Genomic DNA, 18,821 nt, shown 5'->3' on the forward strand with positions numbered 1-18,821 from the left:
TTATCATTACTATAACAAACTGCAAGGGCTACAATTTTCCTAAAAGTTAATTTCCTAACCTGTTGTTTCTGTAGTTTGGGTTTAAAGTGAATTTGGAATAGTAGTGTTTAACATTTTTCTGCAATTCCTTTTGGCACAGAAACTCCTACATCACCCTCTCTGACAGTTAAAGAACCCCCTACGACCAGTAAAGTGTCCCCTACAACCACTAAAGAGCTCCCTTCGACCACTAAAGAACTCCCTTCAACCACTAAAGAACTCCCTTCAACCATTAGAAAACTCCCTATGACCAATAAAGACCTCCCTTCAGCTGCTAGGGATCCTTCTTTAGCCACTAGGGATCCCTCTTTGACCATTAGGGACCCCTCTTTGACCACTAGGGAACCCCCTTTGACCACTAGGGAGCCCTCTTCGACTACTAGGGAACCCCCTTTGACTACTAGGGAACCCCTTTCGACCACTAGGGAACCCCCTGTGGCCACTACGGAACCCCCTTTGACCACTACAGAACCCCCTTTGGCTCCTAGAGAACCCACTTCGGCTACTGGAGCACCCCCTGCAGCCACTAGAGAATCCCCTTCAGCCACTGGAGAACCCCCTTCGGCTCCTAGAGAACCCACTTCGGCCACTGGAGAACCCCCTTTGGCCACTAGAGAACCCCCTTTGACCACTAGAGAGCCTCCTACAACCACTAGAAAGCCCCCTCTGACCACTAGAGAACCTCCTACGGCCCCTAGTGAAGCCCCAACAACAACTGTAGAATTCCCTGTGACAACTAAAGAACCCTCTACAACAACTAAAAAATCCCCGACAACTAAAAAATCTCGTCCTTCCTCTACAACCACTAAAAAGACTGGTACAACTAACAGAGGAAAGGGAACAAGCGGCTCTTCTTCAGGTCAGTTGACATAGTTTGTCTTTTTAGAGGAACTTTCTAAGAGAGTCATTTGAGTGAAATTGAGCTGAACAATTTAAAGAAGGAAACTTTAACAATTAGATCCCATCTTCTTATTAAAAAAACCCCCCTCCCCTGTGGGGGCAAATTGTTCTGTCCTGTAAAAGTGAGTAGATGTAATGAATTGTCATAAATTATTTTAACAGAGTTAAGCTCCCTTAGGGAGCAGGTGTAGGTGGAGAATAGAAAGAGACCCAGAACTGAGCCTTGAGGTACCCCCAGAGTTAGAAATGGAGTGGCAGATTCATTCATTCATTCAGTCAGTCATATTTCTTGAGCGCTTACTATGTGCAGAGCACTGTACTAAGTGCTTGGAATGTACAATTCAGCAACAGAGACAATCCCTGCCCAACAATGGGCTCACCGTCTAAATGGGGGAGACAGACAACAAAACAAAACGGAAGACAAAACAAGTAGTCTGGTGTCAATATCATCAAGACAAATAGAATCATAGATATATACACATCATTAACAAAATAAATAGAGTAGTAATATATACAAATATGCACAGTGCTGTGGGGAGGGGAAGGGGGAAGAGAAGAGGGTGGGAGAAGGGAGAATGGGGAGGGGGGGAGGAGCAGAAGGAAGGGAGGGCTCAGTCTGGGAAGGCCTCCTGGAGGAATTGAGCTCCCAGTAGGGCTTTGAAAAGGGGAATAGAGTTAGTTTGGCAGATGTGAGGAGGGAGGGCATTCCAGGACAGCGGTAGGACATGGGTGAGGGATAGACAGCGGGACAGGTGTGAAGGTGGTTAGCAGCAGAGGAGCGGAGTGTATGGGGTGGGCTGTAGAAGAAAAGAAGGGAGGTTAGGTAGGAGGGGGGAAGTGATGGAGAGCTTTGAAGCCAAGAGTGAGGAGTTTCTGTTTCATGTGAAGGATGATAGGCAATCACTGGAGGTTTTTGAGGAGGGGAGTGACATGCTCAGAGCATTTCTGTACGAAGATGATCTGGGCAGTGGAATAAAGAATACACTGGAGTGGGGAGAGACAGGAGGATGGGAGATCAGAGAGGAGGCTGGCACAATTATCCAATTGGGATATTATGAGTTTGTACCAGCAAGGTAGCAGTTTGGATGGAGAGGAAAGGGTGGATCTCGGCGATATTATGAAGGTGGAACCGGCAGGTTTTGGTGACGGATTGGATATGTGGGGTGAATGAGAGAGCAGAGTCAAGGATGACACCGGGGTTGTGGGCCTCTGAGCCCGGAAGGATGGTAGTGCTGTCCACAGTGACAGGGAAATCAGGGAGAGGACAGGGTTTGGGAGGGAAGATAAGGAGCTCAGTCTTGGACATGTTGAGTTTTAGGTGGTGAGCAGACATCCAGGTGGAGATGTCCTGAAGGCAGGAGGAGATACGAGCCTGGAGGGAGGGGGAGAGAACAGGGGCAGATGAGGAGCCTACTAAAGAGACCAAGAAGAGGTAAGAGGAGAACCAGGAGAGGACAGTGTCAGTGAAGCCAAGGTTAGGTAGTATTTCCTGGAGAAGGGTATGGTCCATCGTGTCAAAGGCTGCCAAGGGGAGCACTAGGAGACTAGTCAAGGAGGATTAGGATGGAGCAATCAAGCAGTCAAGAGCAATCTTGAGCGCTTACTTTGTGGAGAGTACTGTATTAAGCAGTTCAAAGAGTGCAGTGCAATAGGGTGGCGAAGATGGTCTGTGCCCTCAAATAGCTTTCAATCTCCTGTGGAATAGGATCCTTCAGATTTAGCAAAGAGTGGGTTCACTGGTGACCTTGGAAAGAGCAGTTAAAGTGGAGTGGAGCAGGTGGAAGTCATATTGTAGAGGGTCAAGAAGGGATTTAGAGAGAGGAAGTGGAGGTGTAAGCAACCCGTTCAAGGAGTTTGGACAGAAATGGTAGGAGGGAGATGGGATGATAGCCGAATGGTGCAGTGGAGTTGAGAGAGGGTCTTTAAGAATTGGGGACCCGTGGGTATATTTGAAAGCGAAAGGGAAGGAGCCCTATTGGTTGAAGATGGTGGACAGGGAGGGAAAATTAGTTGGCACAAGTATTTTCATAAGCTGCAAAGGGAAGCCAAAGGATGGTCGTACGTGCAAATGAAGGCAACAGATTTTGGAGACTGGTGAGAAATCTTTTGAGAGAGAGCTGGGCAGGATAAGAGAGTGTTTGGGGGAAGGGAATGAGCTAAAAAGGTGAGTTGGGGATCTGGGGAGTTCACACTTGATGCATTTAATTTAGTCAAATAGATGACCAGGTCACCGGGGCAGGAGATGGAGAGTTAGGAGCACAGGGGATTTAAGGAGGGAGTTAAAAGTTTGGAGTAATTAGTGCAGGCAATAGGCATAGAAATTAATTAGGAAGGAGTAGTGTTGATGGGCAGAAGAGAGAGCAGAAATATAGTCAGTGAGGATGAATTCCATGTGGACAAGTTTAGCCTGGAGCCTGGATTTCCACCATTAGGACTCTATGGTGTGAACAAATGAGTGGAGGAAACAAACTGTGAAGATGATCCAGGGGTTGGGGTGTGCTGAATGAGGTTGATGAAGAAATCGGAGAGCCAGGGAGCTGAGTTCCAGGAGAGAGGGCAGAGTTGAGATTGCGGATTTGTCCTTTCAGCGGGGCAGAATCTGTAAACTCCTTGTGGGCAGGGATCACGTCTTCTCTATTGTAGTGTACTCTCCCAAGCATCTAGGATAACACTCTGCATGCAGTACTAACTCAATAAACACCACTGATTGAGAGATTGGGTAGGGAATTCAAATGGGATCATTGGAGGTGGTCAGGAGATCATAGGTGTCTGTCAGAGGACAGGACAATTGTGTGGGGAAGTGTAAGAGAGAGGGGGCAAATAAGGAGGTTATGTATGATTCAAGAGTAGGATTTCAGAGTTGGTGAGGTTGGAGGTTGCACAGTGATTTAGAGATAATGAGATCAAGTGTGTATCCAACTTGGTGAGTGGGTAAGGTGGGGTAGAGCAGGAGGTCTGCAGAGTTGGAGTGAGAGGAAGTGGACACTGGGAGATTATCTGGAATGTCCACATGGATATCGAAGTACCCAAGAATCAATCTAAGGATGAGGAGAGAAGGACTGTGAGAGAGGCAACAAAATCATCCAGAAAAACTGCCCAGGATTGGATCTGTCTTTATATTTTATCCTATGTGTGTTTCTCGCCTTTCAAATTTGTCTGACTTTTTGTTGTATGTTTGTTTTGTCTATTTAGCAGTTTTTATTATGGTGGGTATCTCCTAGAGGAATAGGCTTTGGTCTAGTTTGGCCATATATCTTTCATAAATTGCAATTTTTACAAATGTGAAAATCTGCAAAAATTGTTATCTGTGACTCTTCAACAAGCTTCTAATAGACATTTACATTTTTGCTGACTTTTTTTTCTTTTCCTGTTTTCCCTCTTTCAGGTGCCTCCACCATTTCTTCTGGTAAGTCTACTCTCAATTTTCCTAAGAAATTGTCCTCACTGTGGATAATCAGTAATCATGCAAGTGTGGAGTTTTGATTCTAGAATCAGTTCCGCGAGAGGAGATTCCAGCCTGTCCCAGTCATTAGGAATGCTATTAGAATTCAGAACTTCGAGGTTCCAGAGAGAAATCCAGCAAATGTACAATGACTGCAGAAATGCAGGAGCCTTCAAACTTGAGGTGCCTTTGAATGCCTGATACCCTACCACACACTTTTCCTTACCATGTCCTTGTAATAATGATAATAATAATAATAATTGTGGTATTTAAGTTCTTAGTACAATGCTCTGCACACAGTGCTCAATAAATACCAATGACTAAGTGCTTAGTATGCACCAAGTACTTTATATACTAAGCACTGGATTAGATACAAGGTAATCAATCAGTCAATCAATGGTATTTATTGAGTGCTTACTGTGTGCAGAGCACTATATTAAGGGCTTAGTGGAATACAATACAGCAGAGTTGATAGACACATTCCCTACCCACAAGGAGCTTAAAGTCTAGTAATTCGATCAGACACAGTCCCTGTCCCACATGGAGCTCACAGTTTAAGTAGGAGGGAGAACAGGTATTGAATCCCCATTTAACAGATGATGAAAAAGGCAGAGAGAAGTTAAGTGATTTGCTCAGGGTCACACAGCAGAGGTGGGATTTCCATGAGCTGAGAAGATCCTGGGCTCTGTTTAATCCTCAGAATTTCCAAGCTCCCTCTAACTCTCTACATCTCTATACCCCTTTCTGGGTTTCTGTGGCAGTTTGAGATTTAGCCAAGGAACTTTTTTTTTTGGTTACAACTACTCATGGTGCTGACTAGCAGCATTTCAGGGCTTGCTATTGCTTACAACAGCCAGGAATTTCTTCAACCTGAACTTCTGAAGTTTATTGCAATTTCAAAGTCCCCTCTCCCAGAATGTCCCCTGAGGTCACTAAGAAATCACTACCTCCATCCTGTGGTTTTCAGTGGCAGGCCTCCTGCCGCCGCCCCCCCGATACACCTTTTTATGGTATTTAAATGCTTACTATATGTCAAGCAATGTTCTGAGTGTTGGAGTGGATGCGAGTTAATCAGGTCATACATAGTCCCTGTCCCATATGGATCTCACAGTCTAAGTAGAAAGGAGAACGAGTATCGAATCTCCCTTTTGCAATTGAGGAAATTGAGGCACAGAGACGTGAAGTGACTTGTCCAGGGTCACTCAGCAGGCAAACGGTGGGGCTGGGATTAGACCCCAGGACCTCTGACTCCCAGGCCTGTGTTTTATCAAGACAGGAATAATTCAGGTTCCACCCTCTGTCCCTGGCTCTAAGCTGGGGCTTGTTGCCGAGCTCAGAGAAATGTTTTAGAACCAAACTCCTCAATTGGTAAAGTGAGCCCATATTGGACATGGGTGCCTAAAACACATAACCCCTAAGCTTTTCCTCTTTTTATTATATAATTCCCTAGAGAAATAAAGATTGTCACATTACAAAATCAAAAGAACCCCCAAACTAGGGTGCTACATGGCAACTTTCTCCTAGGTTCTCTGAAAGAGGTGGTAATGTAATTGGTATTTATTGAGTGCAACACCTCCTTATTAAGAGCTTGGGAAAGTACAATTGAACCCTCCCTGCCTATGAGGCGTCTAATGGGGAAAGGGGAAGTTCAAATGTTTATCAACAGTGAAAGTGGTAAGAAGAACAAGGTTCAGAAAGGGAGTCTAAAACTCGTTTATGGGCAACGGAACGTGCCTGCTAATTTTATTGAATTGTACTCTCCCAAGCACTTAGAAGAGTGGTCTTCACATAGTAAGAAATTAATAAGTGCCAGTGAATGATTTGTCAAATACACCAGGATGAAATATCAGAATAAATAAATAAGTCTAGACTGTGAGCTTGTTGTGAGCAGGGAATGTCACTGTTTATTGTTGTATCGTTCTTTCCCAAACACTTAGTACAGTGCTCTGCACACAATAAGCACTTAATATGGTTGAGTGAATTTAAATACATAAGTGATCAGAGTGGCCATCTCGCCCAATCCCCACATAGTCCTGAGGCCAGTGATGTGATGTTCTCCCTGTGGAAATTCACCAGTGTTGTGATGAAAATAGTAAGACCTGCATCTCGAGTCCGGTCTTCATTTGGATTGACCCTGTTTCTATAGCCCCAATTCAGTATCTCCTGTCGTCATCCAAGGATATGTCTCAAGCCACATGTAGGACTTTGTGATCCCTGCCTTCTCCTGAGTATCCATCCATATTTGCGGCCCTGTTTGGGTCCCCGCCTGCTACCTGTGGATGATCGTGGCCAGGAGGGTACCATGTACCAACTTGTCCCATAGGAACCCCCAGGCCTTGTTCATGCTTGTCTCAGAAGAGAGTTCTGGTCTCAAAGAGCCCCCCTGCTGCCTCAGGCTCTGGGAGTCGAAACTGTGGTTTGAGGTGGCTTCTTAACGATACAGGGAGATTTCCCCATTCTCGGAGCCTGGGAGATGGCCCCTCGACCATTCTCAGTCCCCAGCTTGGTCCCCAGGTGAGATCTTCTTCACCTTCAAGCCCACAGCACACTCCTTCCTCTCCCGGGCTTTCGACAGGCCCGGCCTCTCTGCGTTCTCTTGCAGGGGCCCTGGAATGAGCATTCTGATGGATCTGGTTGGTTGGTTTGGGCTCTATTTGAGACCCCTTATTTAGGGTGTCCTAAATGGTGCTGGTTTCTGACATGCCAGTGCCCTCTGCTATTCCTCCATGCCAAGCAGCTCCTAAATGCCCCACCTAATGGATGGCAGGAACCGCAGTGGCCCGGGCCAAGTCACCAGTGTGGAAACATGGCTTACCCATTAGCCCATGGAACCTCCAGATGACAGCTCTCAATGCTAGTGGCGGGCGGCGGGGGGACGTGTCACATTCTGTCTGATGCACAAACTGGCAGGGGCAGCTGGCAGAGATGGGGCTTCATTTACACTTCTCTCTCCTGGTACCAACTGGCCCTTCTCTGCCAATGGCATACATTTAATTTGCATTTGCATTTAATTTGCACGGCCAGGGTCAGGCAGCAACCGAAGTAACTCGCCGCCTCAGGGCCCCGCCTGTCAGAAGTTGCTGTCCAGAACCTTCCTAAGATTCTTGCATCCCAGGAGCATCCAAAGACGGTGGCCTTGCCGGATCTTCCAAATGTGGCAGCCGTGCAGGAGCTTCCATAGATGGCCGCCACCCGGTTCCTCTCAAAGATGGCCGTGTTACTGTCTTTCCCGGAGGAGGTCCTGTTACTGCCCTTCGCGGAGGAGGCCCTGTTACTGCCCTTCCCAGAGGAGGCCCTGTTACTGTCCTTCTCAAGGATGGCTGCCACGTGGTTTCTCTGAAAAATGACCACACTGCTGTCCTCATCAAAGATGGCAGTGGGACAGAAGCTATTCATTTATAGAGCGTAAACTGGGGCTTTAGAGCTGAGCTGCCTAAAACGTTTGGTCAGGTGGTGGCTTCAGGGGCATGGAGAAATTCCATCCCACAGATTGTTGCGCGACTTCAATACGCTGTGTGCGAGGGCAGTGTGACATAACGGCACCAGCCCATCACCCTGTGTTTGCAGTGTGCACAGCGTGATTTAACAGTTCCAGGTATAAGTGAGCCGACCCTGTTTTTACGCAGTCTGAGTTGTGAATTTGACAAGCCTGTCCTTCACACTCCCGTGTGCTCCCGTGTCGGCCCCTTTCCACTTACGGAGTTATTTACTTTGGAACTTTGTCATAGCAGAATTATTATTTAGCAATTATAGAAAGTTTTGCAAAATATGACAGGACTTTGGAGTCATTCTTCTTTATCTTGTTTCTATTATGAGGTCACTATTGCCAATTTAAAGGTGGCTTTTGCTCAAAGTTACAAAGTAAATCAATAAATAAGAAGTAGTAGCTGAATAATAATGTAAAACACCTAAAGTTCTTAAATCTCTAAACTCCTTTCCTTATTTAGTACACCGAGCTACATTGCATTATCGGTCCAACAAAACTGGTTTGCACCAAGCAGTCTTCTGGGTGAAAGAACATTATAGACTTTGTAATAGTTATTTTATATTCATGCTCTTGGATTTCACTTATTGTGTTTTTAGGCTTATCAGTTGCTTGGGGGCTGTATTTTTCTAAGCAATAGTAGCACAGTTACCTTTCACACTCAATTCTTCCCAGAAGGAATATGCCTGAAGTCAACATTATAAAATAATCTTACACAAGCTTACTTAGTGAGTTTGAGTCGGTTGCAGAGAAGTGACTTTCTATGCATCTGCAACTTTTCATTTCCTGTAAGTCCCCTGGAATTCTGTGTTACTACTGGAGTCCGCCTGTGCCCTCCTTTGAAGAATGGAGTTGTGGTGAGAGAAACCCAGATCCAGCTCAATTCACCCAATATACATGTTTTCTAATAATAATAATTGTGATATTTGTTAAGTGCTTACTATGTGTTAACAAACACTGTTCTAAGCACTGGGGTAGTTACAAGGTAATCAGACAGGGTCCCTTCCCACATGGGGTTTACAGTCTTAATCCCCATTTTCCAGGTGAAGTAACTGAGGCACAGACAAGTGAAGTGACTTGCCCAAGGTAACACAGCAGTACCGGAATTCTAATCCCATGATCTCTGACTTCCAGGCCTGTGCTCTTTCCACTAGGCCACACTGCTCCAACCCCAGGGCCCCTTACTGTCATCATCCTATTCCATCTGAGGAAAGATACCTTTTCATTCCATTGGCAGGATTGCACCCTGAATTGGTTTTTTTGAGTCACGATCGACTGCCTGGATAAAGAATAATAATGATCGTGGTATTTGTAAAGCACTTTACTATGTTCCAAGCACTGTACTATGCACTGGGATAGATATGAGAGAATTAGGTGGGACACAGACCCTGTCCCATGGGGAGTTCACACTCTAAGGGGCAGGGAGAACATGTATTCAATCCCCATTTTACAGACGAGAAAATTGAGGCATGGGAAAATTAGCTAATTTGCCCAAAGCCACACCCAGCAGGAGCCAAGGTTAGAACCCAGACCCATACTTTTTTCCACTAGGCCATGTTCCTGCAATATCATTTCTCCCTCATCCTATGGATCCTGTGGTTTTGATATTAATCACCATTCCTTTCTGTTGTCTTTGTTTTTGTCGGGTCTGGTGCCGTATAACTTTAACCAGGGATAAATGCTTGAGTCCTCCTAGAACTAAGTACTGGCTCATGCCTGTAGAATTCCTCTTCCCAGTTACAGGATGACAGAATCATCCAATCACAACTAGGTGACAAATGCAGATTTTATGTAGAGCTCCCTTAATGTGGTTTCCCAATATCCATTAGATTTAATAAAAGTCATTTTTTCTGGATGGGGTATTCCAAAATACTAGTTGTTCCAATCAGTGTGACTCTCTGGATCCTAGCTGTGTATTTTCTTTGGTTAATTTACCAGCCAAACTCTTAAAGACTTTTACAACATTGTTTCCATTTTCTCTTCCATACGTGGGCTACCAAATGATCTTCCCTGTTCTTTTTATTAAGGTTGAATTGCTTGTTCTTTGGCAAGTGTTGGAGCTCAGTTCTCTGGGATTATATGGAGCCAAGGGTCTATAAATGCACAGATATCACCTCTATATTCTAGTACATTACACTTCTGTCCCACAGCATCCTCTGCAGATGCATATACAGCTTTTCAGATAGGGGGATATTAAAAATCAAGTGCTGCCTTGCCACCAAACCAAAAACCCCAGCATGATCCAGCTTCAAAACCCCCAATTATTTGGGGTTTGCCCCACACTTAATCGTGGAACTCAAACTGTTTTGGTTTTTTTGGGTGACTTTTGTTATGGGAAGAGGAACTTTCCCAAGATGATTTTGAGTATCACTAGGTTTTACTGTTGTTTGAAAAATATACTTTGCATCAATAATTACTAAGTTTTAAAAGTTTTTTTTAAGAGCTAAGCATATCCTTTCTTCACTTGAGAAAATCCCTATGCTAATAACACTTCTTCAGGTTTTCCCACATTTTTATGGTATTTACTAAGCACTTATTAATGTGCCAGGTACTGTACTAAGCATGAAGGTAGACACAAGCTTATCAGTTGGACACAGTCCATATCCCAGATTTTTTAAAATGGTATTTAGATGCTTATTATGTGCCAGGCACTGTATTAAGCACTGTGTAGATTCAAGTTAATCAGGTTGGACACAGTCCATGTCCCACATGGGGCTCACAGTCCTATTCCCTATTTTACAGATGAGGTAATTGAGACCCAGAGAAGTGAATTGACTTGCCCAAGGTCACACAGCAGACAGGTGACAAAGCTGGGATCTGAACCCAGGTCCTCTGACTCCCAAACCCAGGCTCTTCCACTAGGCCATGCTGCTTCTCTCTAATAAGGATGAAAATGTTATATAAGATCATCAGAAATGACAAACTCAAGCTGACAAGTGATCTCTCCTTCTCCACACTGGTACAATAATTGCCCATCTTGACCTATATCTTCTGTAAGCCCTTTAGCTATTTACCAATTGGAAATTTTAAGTGGTATTTGTTAAGCACTTACTACATGTCAGTGCTGTTCTAAGTTCTGGGGTAGATATAAATTAATCAGGTTAGACACAGTCCCTCTCCCTCATTGGTCTCACAGTCTAGAAATGGGGTGTTTTCCCTCTGTGCTTTGATATCTAGTTGATAATTCCCTTGGGAATCTAAATGGATCTTTCTCTTTGAGAAAAGGCCATAAGAAAAATTATTTAACTGGGAATACCCCAAATATCTTCCACCCATACTAATCTAGTCATGAAATGAGTATTTGATCTAATTTAAATTTCATAACCACAGGTATCAAAGGTATTCTTCCTTTTTATAGAATGATGAGCCAAACTTCTAAGGTACTAGACAGAATAATTTACTATTTTATCTCTTAGATCTTTCTTTTCCTATTTGGAGAGCCATTTTCCAAAAGCAGCATGGCCTAGTGGAAAGAGGACTTGTGAGCATGGGCCCGAGAGTCAGAGGACCTGAGTTCTAATCCTGACTCCATCCACCTGCCTGCTGTTACCTTGGGCAAGTCACTTAACTTCTCTGTTGCCTCAGTTCCCTCATCTGCACTATGGGGATTCAATAAATGTTCTTCCTCCTATTTAGACTGTGAGGCCCATGTGGGACCTAATGATTTTTTACCTACCCCAGCGCTTAGTACAGTTTTTAGCACATGGTAAGCACTTATATACTATTATTATCATTGTTATTATTAGTATCCCATGGAAAGAACTTTAGTTAAGAATTCAAAGAATTCCTCCTACACTTGGGCTCTCGCTCCATTTTGCTCCACTTGGTTATGGTTGTCAAAAGTTTTGAATTGTGTAGCTTTTGTTTTTAATAATGACTGTGGTATTTCCTAAGTACTTATCATGTGTAAAGCACTGTATTAAACCCTGGGCTTGGTACAATATAAGTAGATGGGACACAGGCCCTGTTCCACATGGGGCTCACAGTCTGAGGGAAGGGAAAAGGTATTTTACCCCCATTCTGTAGATGAGGTAACCGAGGCCCAGGTAATTTATCCAGTGGCACACTGCAGGGAATTCACAGAACCACAGTTAGAACCCAGCTCTTCTGACACACAGACAGAGAGATAGGATAGAGAGGAATAAATTCTTCGGGGTTCATCTCAACCAATCATATCAATCAATCATTCATCTCAATCTATCATAGTTACGGGAGTGCAAAGCACTGTATTAAGTGCTTGGAAGAGTTCATCCAAAGTACCACACATGTTCCCTGATCTAGAGAAATTTTCAACTTAATGGAACCCTGTCATCTAAGGGTTTAAAATTGCTATTTGAACCCCTTACTGAAGCTTTTAAAAAAGAAGAAATAATTTACTCCAAATTTGGTAGGAGTTTTCATGGGGCAGGAACCGAGAAGTGGGCTAGAGAGATATTAACAAAACCTTTGTCAGAGATCTTGTTAAATGTAATTTCTACTGGTAGAACAACAGTAAAACTTTGATATTCGGTCATCATACTTTTAAGGTCAAAACAGTCTCATGCAGTGTGGTGATAACTAATATAATTTAGACCGTGAGCTCGCTGTGGGCAGGGGATGTATCTGTTATATTGTATTCCTCCAAGTACATAATACAGTGCTCTGCGCACAGTAAGAGCTCAATAAATATGACTGACTGTAATTTCCAAAGTGAATATAGAAAGGTAAACCCAGAGGGTTTAAGGTGTTGTAGCTGAAGAGTCAGAAGGACATGCAAGAGATACTTAATCCAGATCCATTTGGGTGAAATTGCCAAGATGTGTTTATTATTGGATATAATTGTTAAGTATGCAATTTTGTTTCCACAGCTAACCTTGCCATCCACATGTGTTTTTCTTTCAAGGAGTTGGTGGTGTAATAGCAGTTGGTGTTTTGGGTATAGTAATAGTTGCTGCTGTTCTAGCAAAATATTGTTATGATTCTGGGAAATCAGGGTGAGCCAGACTCAAACATAATTTCCTCTTTTCAATTGGCCAACTTTCTTCCCAACTTAATACTGGTCAGTTGTTGCAACAGCGAATAATATCAGAGCTTTCTTGCTTTGTAAGTTAACTGATATGTGAAATCCATCTTTTTTCCATAAGTAAAAGCCTTTAACTCATCTTATTAGGTTTTTATCCAATTTCCTTAGGCTGAAATCATCACCCATGTGTACTCAATGCAACTGGATTTAGATTTGTTAAATGTCACCAAATGCAATTCCAAAAGAGTGAATGTAGTATTGGGAAATTTCAGCAAACTTTCAAAGAATGAACTGAAAATTTATGTTGAGAGTCTATTAATTTACTGTAGGTAAAAAAGGAAAGTTGTCATAAAATTAAATGGACAGTCTCCTAACTTTGAATTTATCTCATTTTGGTAATTATCTGGAAAGAATTCTGAATCCTAGAAAAATCTGTTCTAAACATGACTTTATTGCTAGATTTGCGAGTTTTGGTCTGTTGTCCTAAATAATTTACTAATACATTAACGTTTGACTTTTGCATGACATTTTGCTGGCAACTGGTTGTTAACAGGTGTAGTGTTTATCTTTAGGCATGACTTGTGAACTTGTTGAGAAAATAACAGTGCTAATTTAGGAACCTGCAAGATCAGCCCCCTGTATTCTGAAATTTTAAACAAAAACTCTCAAACTCCTGATTTTTTAAGGCTTCTTAATATCTGCTCCATTAACTGGCAAAATAAGACTTCAATGCTTGTCAAGTGTCTTGCTCTCATTTTGTACTACTAAAATGTCTTGTGTTCATTTTACTTGAAACCTAACAAAGTGTGATATTAGAGTTGCAGATATTTGTGTGTGCGTTTGTGTTGTGTCCACTTTGTGCAAAGAACAAATAATTGTGGGGGATAATGATGAAAGACATCATTTTTTAGGTAACAATATTTTTTCAGGCATCTACTTACTTTTTCTCTAACTTTTCATTCATTTTCAAGTTTTCAGTTGCTATTATTATCGATAATAATAGTGGTATTTTAAGCACTTACTGTGTGCCAAGCACTGTACTAAGTGCTGAGGTAGAAAGAAGATAATCAGGTCACACATAGTTCCTGTCCCAAATGGGGTTCACAGTCTAAAACAGGGGGAAGGACTGGTATTTAATCTCTATTTTATGGATGAGGAAACTGAGGCACAGAAAAGTTAAGTTCATGCAGTTCATTTGATTATATTTATTGAGCACTTACTGTGTGCAGAGCACTGTACTAAGCACTTGGGAGAGTATACTACAGTAATAAACAGTCACATTCCCTGTCTCCAGTGGGCTTACAGTCTAGACAGGAGTGATTTCCCCAAGGTTTTCCAGCAGCTAGTGGCAGGCTGAGTATTAGAACCCACATCCCCTGACTCATAGCCCTGTGTTCTTTCCACCAGCCCACATTGCTCCTCTGATGTCTATAACTTCTGAATAGTACAGAAATTTTTCTTTTTTCAAGCCATGGAATGCTATTACATTTTCTGCTCTACTTTTGAAATTCTGCATTAATTTTCTTTGTTGAGCTCTCACCTAACATTGTTTAAATTTTCTTTGCGGCCTTTTGTAATTCAAAATGATTTAAGAATTTAAGAATCCTTTGGATATACTGTGTTCCCAAAATGCCTAGATTTATATATACTGTCCATTTATCAGTCACTAAAATGATCTTTATGCTAAAAATTGATTTCTTTTTCTTGACACATTGGGTGGTGTGAACAGTCAACTTTTTAACTTACCATTACTTTCTTCCAAGCAGCAGTATCATGTACACCTGTTGGAAACTGAAGTGCATTCATTTTCCTCGTCACCCAAATCTACAAAATTCACTGATTTGGTTATATGAAAAGCATTGGCTCACTCTACTCCATTTTATATCATTTTGACACTGCCAGAACATTAACTGAATGACGACAAATTGTCAGTCAGATGATACAAGTGCAAATTCAATCTTTTCAGAAATGTTTGGGGTGGGGGTGGAGATCCCACCCCTAGCCCCACAGCACTTAAGTACGTGTTCAAAATTTTTATAAATGTCTGTCCACTAGACTGCAAAGTCAGAGAACATGTCTATCAAATTTCTTATATTCTACTCTCCCAAGCACTTAGTGCAGTGGTCTGAACAAACTAAATGCTCAATACGCACGATTGATTGAGTCAGTAATCCCTGACTAAAATCCCTGAATGTGGACGTTTACAACAGGTATCTTGATACAGTCTTGTGTAACTTGTAGCTTTCCTCCCAGCTTTCTCTGTTCTATTAAGCTTTCTTAGCATTTCAAATAAATGGATACGTTATGGATTGTGATTTTATAGGAAACCCTTCTGGACTTCGATGCATCTTTTGCCATAATCATTTAGCAAAATGGTTGTTCTGTGGGTTTATTACAAATCACATTACTGAGTAAACTTACCAGGATGAAAAGGATTTAGCGGCACCTCAGAAGAACCACCAAGTAGAGCAAATTTTTCATTTAAGTAAAATATTAAGAAAATTGCCACCTCTTTCTGAAAGTCCTGATGGGTTTTGATTTTACTTCTTCATTGTCAATTGAGGAATGGCATTTCTGGGTCATTCATCATTTTGTGAAAGATTCAGCCAGGATCCTCTCTCTACGAAGGAATAGATCATCTGCTTTTACAACACCTAATGACACATCTCTATTCAGGGTGCAAAGTATTTCTGCCTGGCTTGTGACATGACTCTTATTTCAGTGGTAAACAGACTTAGGAGAACTTGACCATTACTGTGATAAAATAGAACTAAAACAAGGGCTTATCTCATAACTTAATGATTATGCTTGAAAGATGCAATGAAGGACATAGTTGAAAAGCTTTCTCCTTACAGTCTCTGATACTGTTGCATTATTATTATTATTGTTGTTGTTCCTTAAGCACTTACTGTGTGTCAAGCGCTGTTCTAAACACTGGGGTAGATGTCCATTAATCAGTCTCCAACCCATGTTGGGATCATTTGTCTAATGTCAAGCCTCTTGTATTCAAAATTGCTAATGGGGAAAATGGTGAAATTTCTTCACATTTCTTGATCCTCTAATGTGGCTATTATATATATATTATATATATATATGTATATATATATATGAAAATACATGTGTCTATATAGAAATATATATGACTAAACAGTGGACTTATATCATTTGCAAAAGTTCACTGAATCTGTGAATGGACTTATTATAATAATAATAATAATGGCAGTATTTATTAAGTGCTTACTCTGTGAAAAGCACTTGATAAACACTGGGGTAGATTTAAGATCATTAGATCCTACCCAGTCTCTGTTCCACTGAGGGCTCACATTGGCCGGAGTGAGCGGGGCAAAAAGTGCTTATTTTCAAACATTAAAAGTCATTCCTTTCCAAAATTTGCAGTTGGGTAGTTATTTTTGAGGTATAGCAGAACATTATTCTTAAAAGGGTTGGCTATTAGGGGAGGTGATTTGCTTTCACTTTGATTAAACATGTCATTTATTTGATTCAATTAGTTTTTTCCTTTTTCTGCTGTTCAGCTCTTACAATACATATGAGAACAACAAAGCATGTAATGTAATAGCAGTGCCTGATGACTCCACAGAAGTAAGAACTTTCAATAAAATATGAAAGGTATCTATTTTCATAAAAGCACTCATCCTCAGCTTGTAAAAGTAACAATCCGCAAAGTCGTCTTAAACATTTTCCACATTCGAGAAAATATGGTGTAAAGAAACATATTCATAAAATGCTTTCTTCTGTCCAAAGGTGATCACTTTTGTTTTCTTTGCCGGAATACATTGCGTCTATCATTAAAACATCAGTCATTAACTTCTTATCCTTGTATAATGAACTTTTTCTTCCAATCTCATTTTTTAATGTATCTTAACAGGGCGTCAATACATATTTATGTATATAAAAACATTTCATTGCTTCCTTTCTGAGGTGTTCATCATCTGTTAACTTTTCAGCATCCATTTTAACAGTTTCATTGCCAAGTTGAATGTTACTCTCTTCAGCTCTGTTTGTCTTCCATTCAGTTCCTTACACCGAAACAAATTGATGTAAAGACTTTTACAGGGGGCTTTTATGAAGCATTCCACATGTTCTCATCTCTCCCCATATCCAATACAGTATCGCAACCTAAACTGAAGGAAACATTCATTTGGGAGCTCTATTTTAAATTTGTCAGTATTGTTCTTGAAATGAAATTAAAACTTAACTTGTAAATGATCTCTGCAACTGTTTGGATGTCGCTATTTGAAAATAATGTAATGAGGTGGTCTTGTCTTGATATCTGCCATTTTATCTATGATGCATTACTGCATTAAAATTGCATTATGTATAAATATTAAGCAATCACTTTACTGTATACAGTACGTTATAGTTTTGATCTTAACGTTTCTTTACCTTTTTACCTTTTAGGAAATATGGGCCTAATTTTGGCAGTGCTGATTATGAAGCTAATCACAACTGGCTAGCTGAGAGGAGCAGAAGATTAGCAGTTCAAAAATTCATACAAATACCCCCAAACGTCTCTAGGTAGCATCAAGACTGTTCCACGTGATTTTCATAGCCTTTTAAGTTGTACTAGAGCTCTATAGAATCTTAATGAAGAGAAGAAACCAAAAAAGAAAAATGGATCCTCAGAATCATGCTAATGTCAGCATTGTTGAATTCCCCCAAACCAGATGAATCAGCTTCCAGATGCACCTGCAGCTGCTGGACGAATTGCAACTTGCTGCATCAAGATAACTTTGATCCTCTAAACAGGGACTAAAGATCTGAGTTGGTTTAAATTTAGAACTCTGTCATGGCATTCAAGAAATAATCTGGCAGTAGAATTCCACTTATGTTCTAAAGGTCATCTTTGTACTAAGTCGATTTATAAAATCATTAATGTTGTTTTTGTTAAAAAGATTCTAAATGAAATCTGATGAAAAACTTTCCCAGAGCAGTTGTCCTGAACAAACCGGCCAGAGATATCTGAACTGAATTTGCTAATTCTGTCTTGCTATGAAATTTTTTCATCCTGAGGACATCAAGGATTGAAGAGGTTCCTTATTCCCTTTTGCGTCCAGGTGAAGTGTATTCAATGTAAACATCAATGAAACAAAGTATGTTAATTACCCAAGCCCTTGAAAATTAACTCTGAAGCCAGTTTCATGAAAGCTTCATTTTGCCATGAAGAAGATTTAAGGTAAAGAATCTGGATTCTGTCCATGATATATAAAATGTAGATTTTTCGCTTCAACTGAATAACAGGATAAGTACTCGAAGAGGCCTGGGATGAGAAGAATAAAATGATTTTATTTTTATATCGATTCTTGTATAATAGTGAATTCCAAAACAAAATGGTTCTGACAGCTGAAATGAGGTGTTCCCAGCCAAATTGTATATGTTGCTCTTTTATAATATTAAGGCCTAATTTATTTGTACTTATTTATACCACTGAAAAGGATGATTTACATGGTTACCATGATGGTTTTTTTTTTCAGAAAATTGCAAGAAATAACTTATTTTCCCTAAATAAAAGAAAGAGCAAAAGAGTGTTTAAAGTGTTTTTTTTTTTCCTGTCCCACTCAACTATTTTAATATGAAGAGGTGAGATAAGTGTAAGCTTGGATTGCAAGGAGACTATTTTTTCAGTGAGCAGCTTTTTTTTTTGGATCTGAGATGGACTTTCCGATAAAAGGGCACCCGAGGATAAGGCGGCTGAGACGGAATGGCCCCTGCTTTGAAATATTGCTGAGCACAAGAGCCAGAGCTGCATCAGGCATTCCATCACCCTGAGGCCCGGAAAAAGTCACTTCTGCCTGTTGCGTATGATATCATTTCATAACGTGGTGTATATAACCTTTATGTCACACAGAAGCCCATTAGAACTCCCAATCTGATAAAAGTGATAGAGGTATTTAAGTGCTAATGCACCAGACCCTGTACTAAGGGCTGGGGCGGAG

General features: G+C 41.2%; 1 protein-coding gene across 4 annotated transcripts in view; it reads left to right on the plus strand.

Annotated features, from left to right (window-relative positions):
- Positions 1-18,411, plus strand: part of LOC100075257 (complement decay-accelerating factor) — a 51,753-nt gene extending 33,342 nt beyond the window's left edge. For 2 of the 4 annotated variants that reach the window (XM_039912475.1, XM_039912476.1), the window contains 2 exons: positions 4,325-4,345; positions 7,406-8,148. In XM_039912475.1, coding sequence (XP_039768409.1) covers positions 4,325-4,345; positions 7,406-7,728 — 344 coding nt within the window. In that variant the 3' untranslated portion in view covers positions 7,729-8,148. Of the gene's footprint in view, positions 1-4,324; positions 4,346-7,405; positions 8,149-12,747; positions 12,839-16,400; positions 16,495-17,286 lie in introns of those variants that run through there. The other 2 variants (XM_029068189.2, XM_039912474.1) reach the window with 2 other exon arrangements.
- Positions 18,412-18,821: the final 410 nt, after the last annotated feature.

The sequence above is a fragment of the Ornithorhynchus anatinus genome, chromosome 7 (genome assembly GCF_004115215.2).
Source record: "Ornithorhynchus anatinus isolate Pmale09 chromosome 7, mOrnAna1.pri.v4, whole genome shotgun sequence".
Lineage (NCBI taxonomy): Eukaryota > Metazoa > Chordata > Mammalia > Monotremata > Ornithorhynchidae > Ornithorhynchus > Ornithorhynchus anatinus.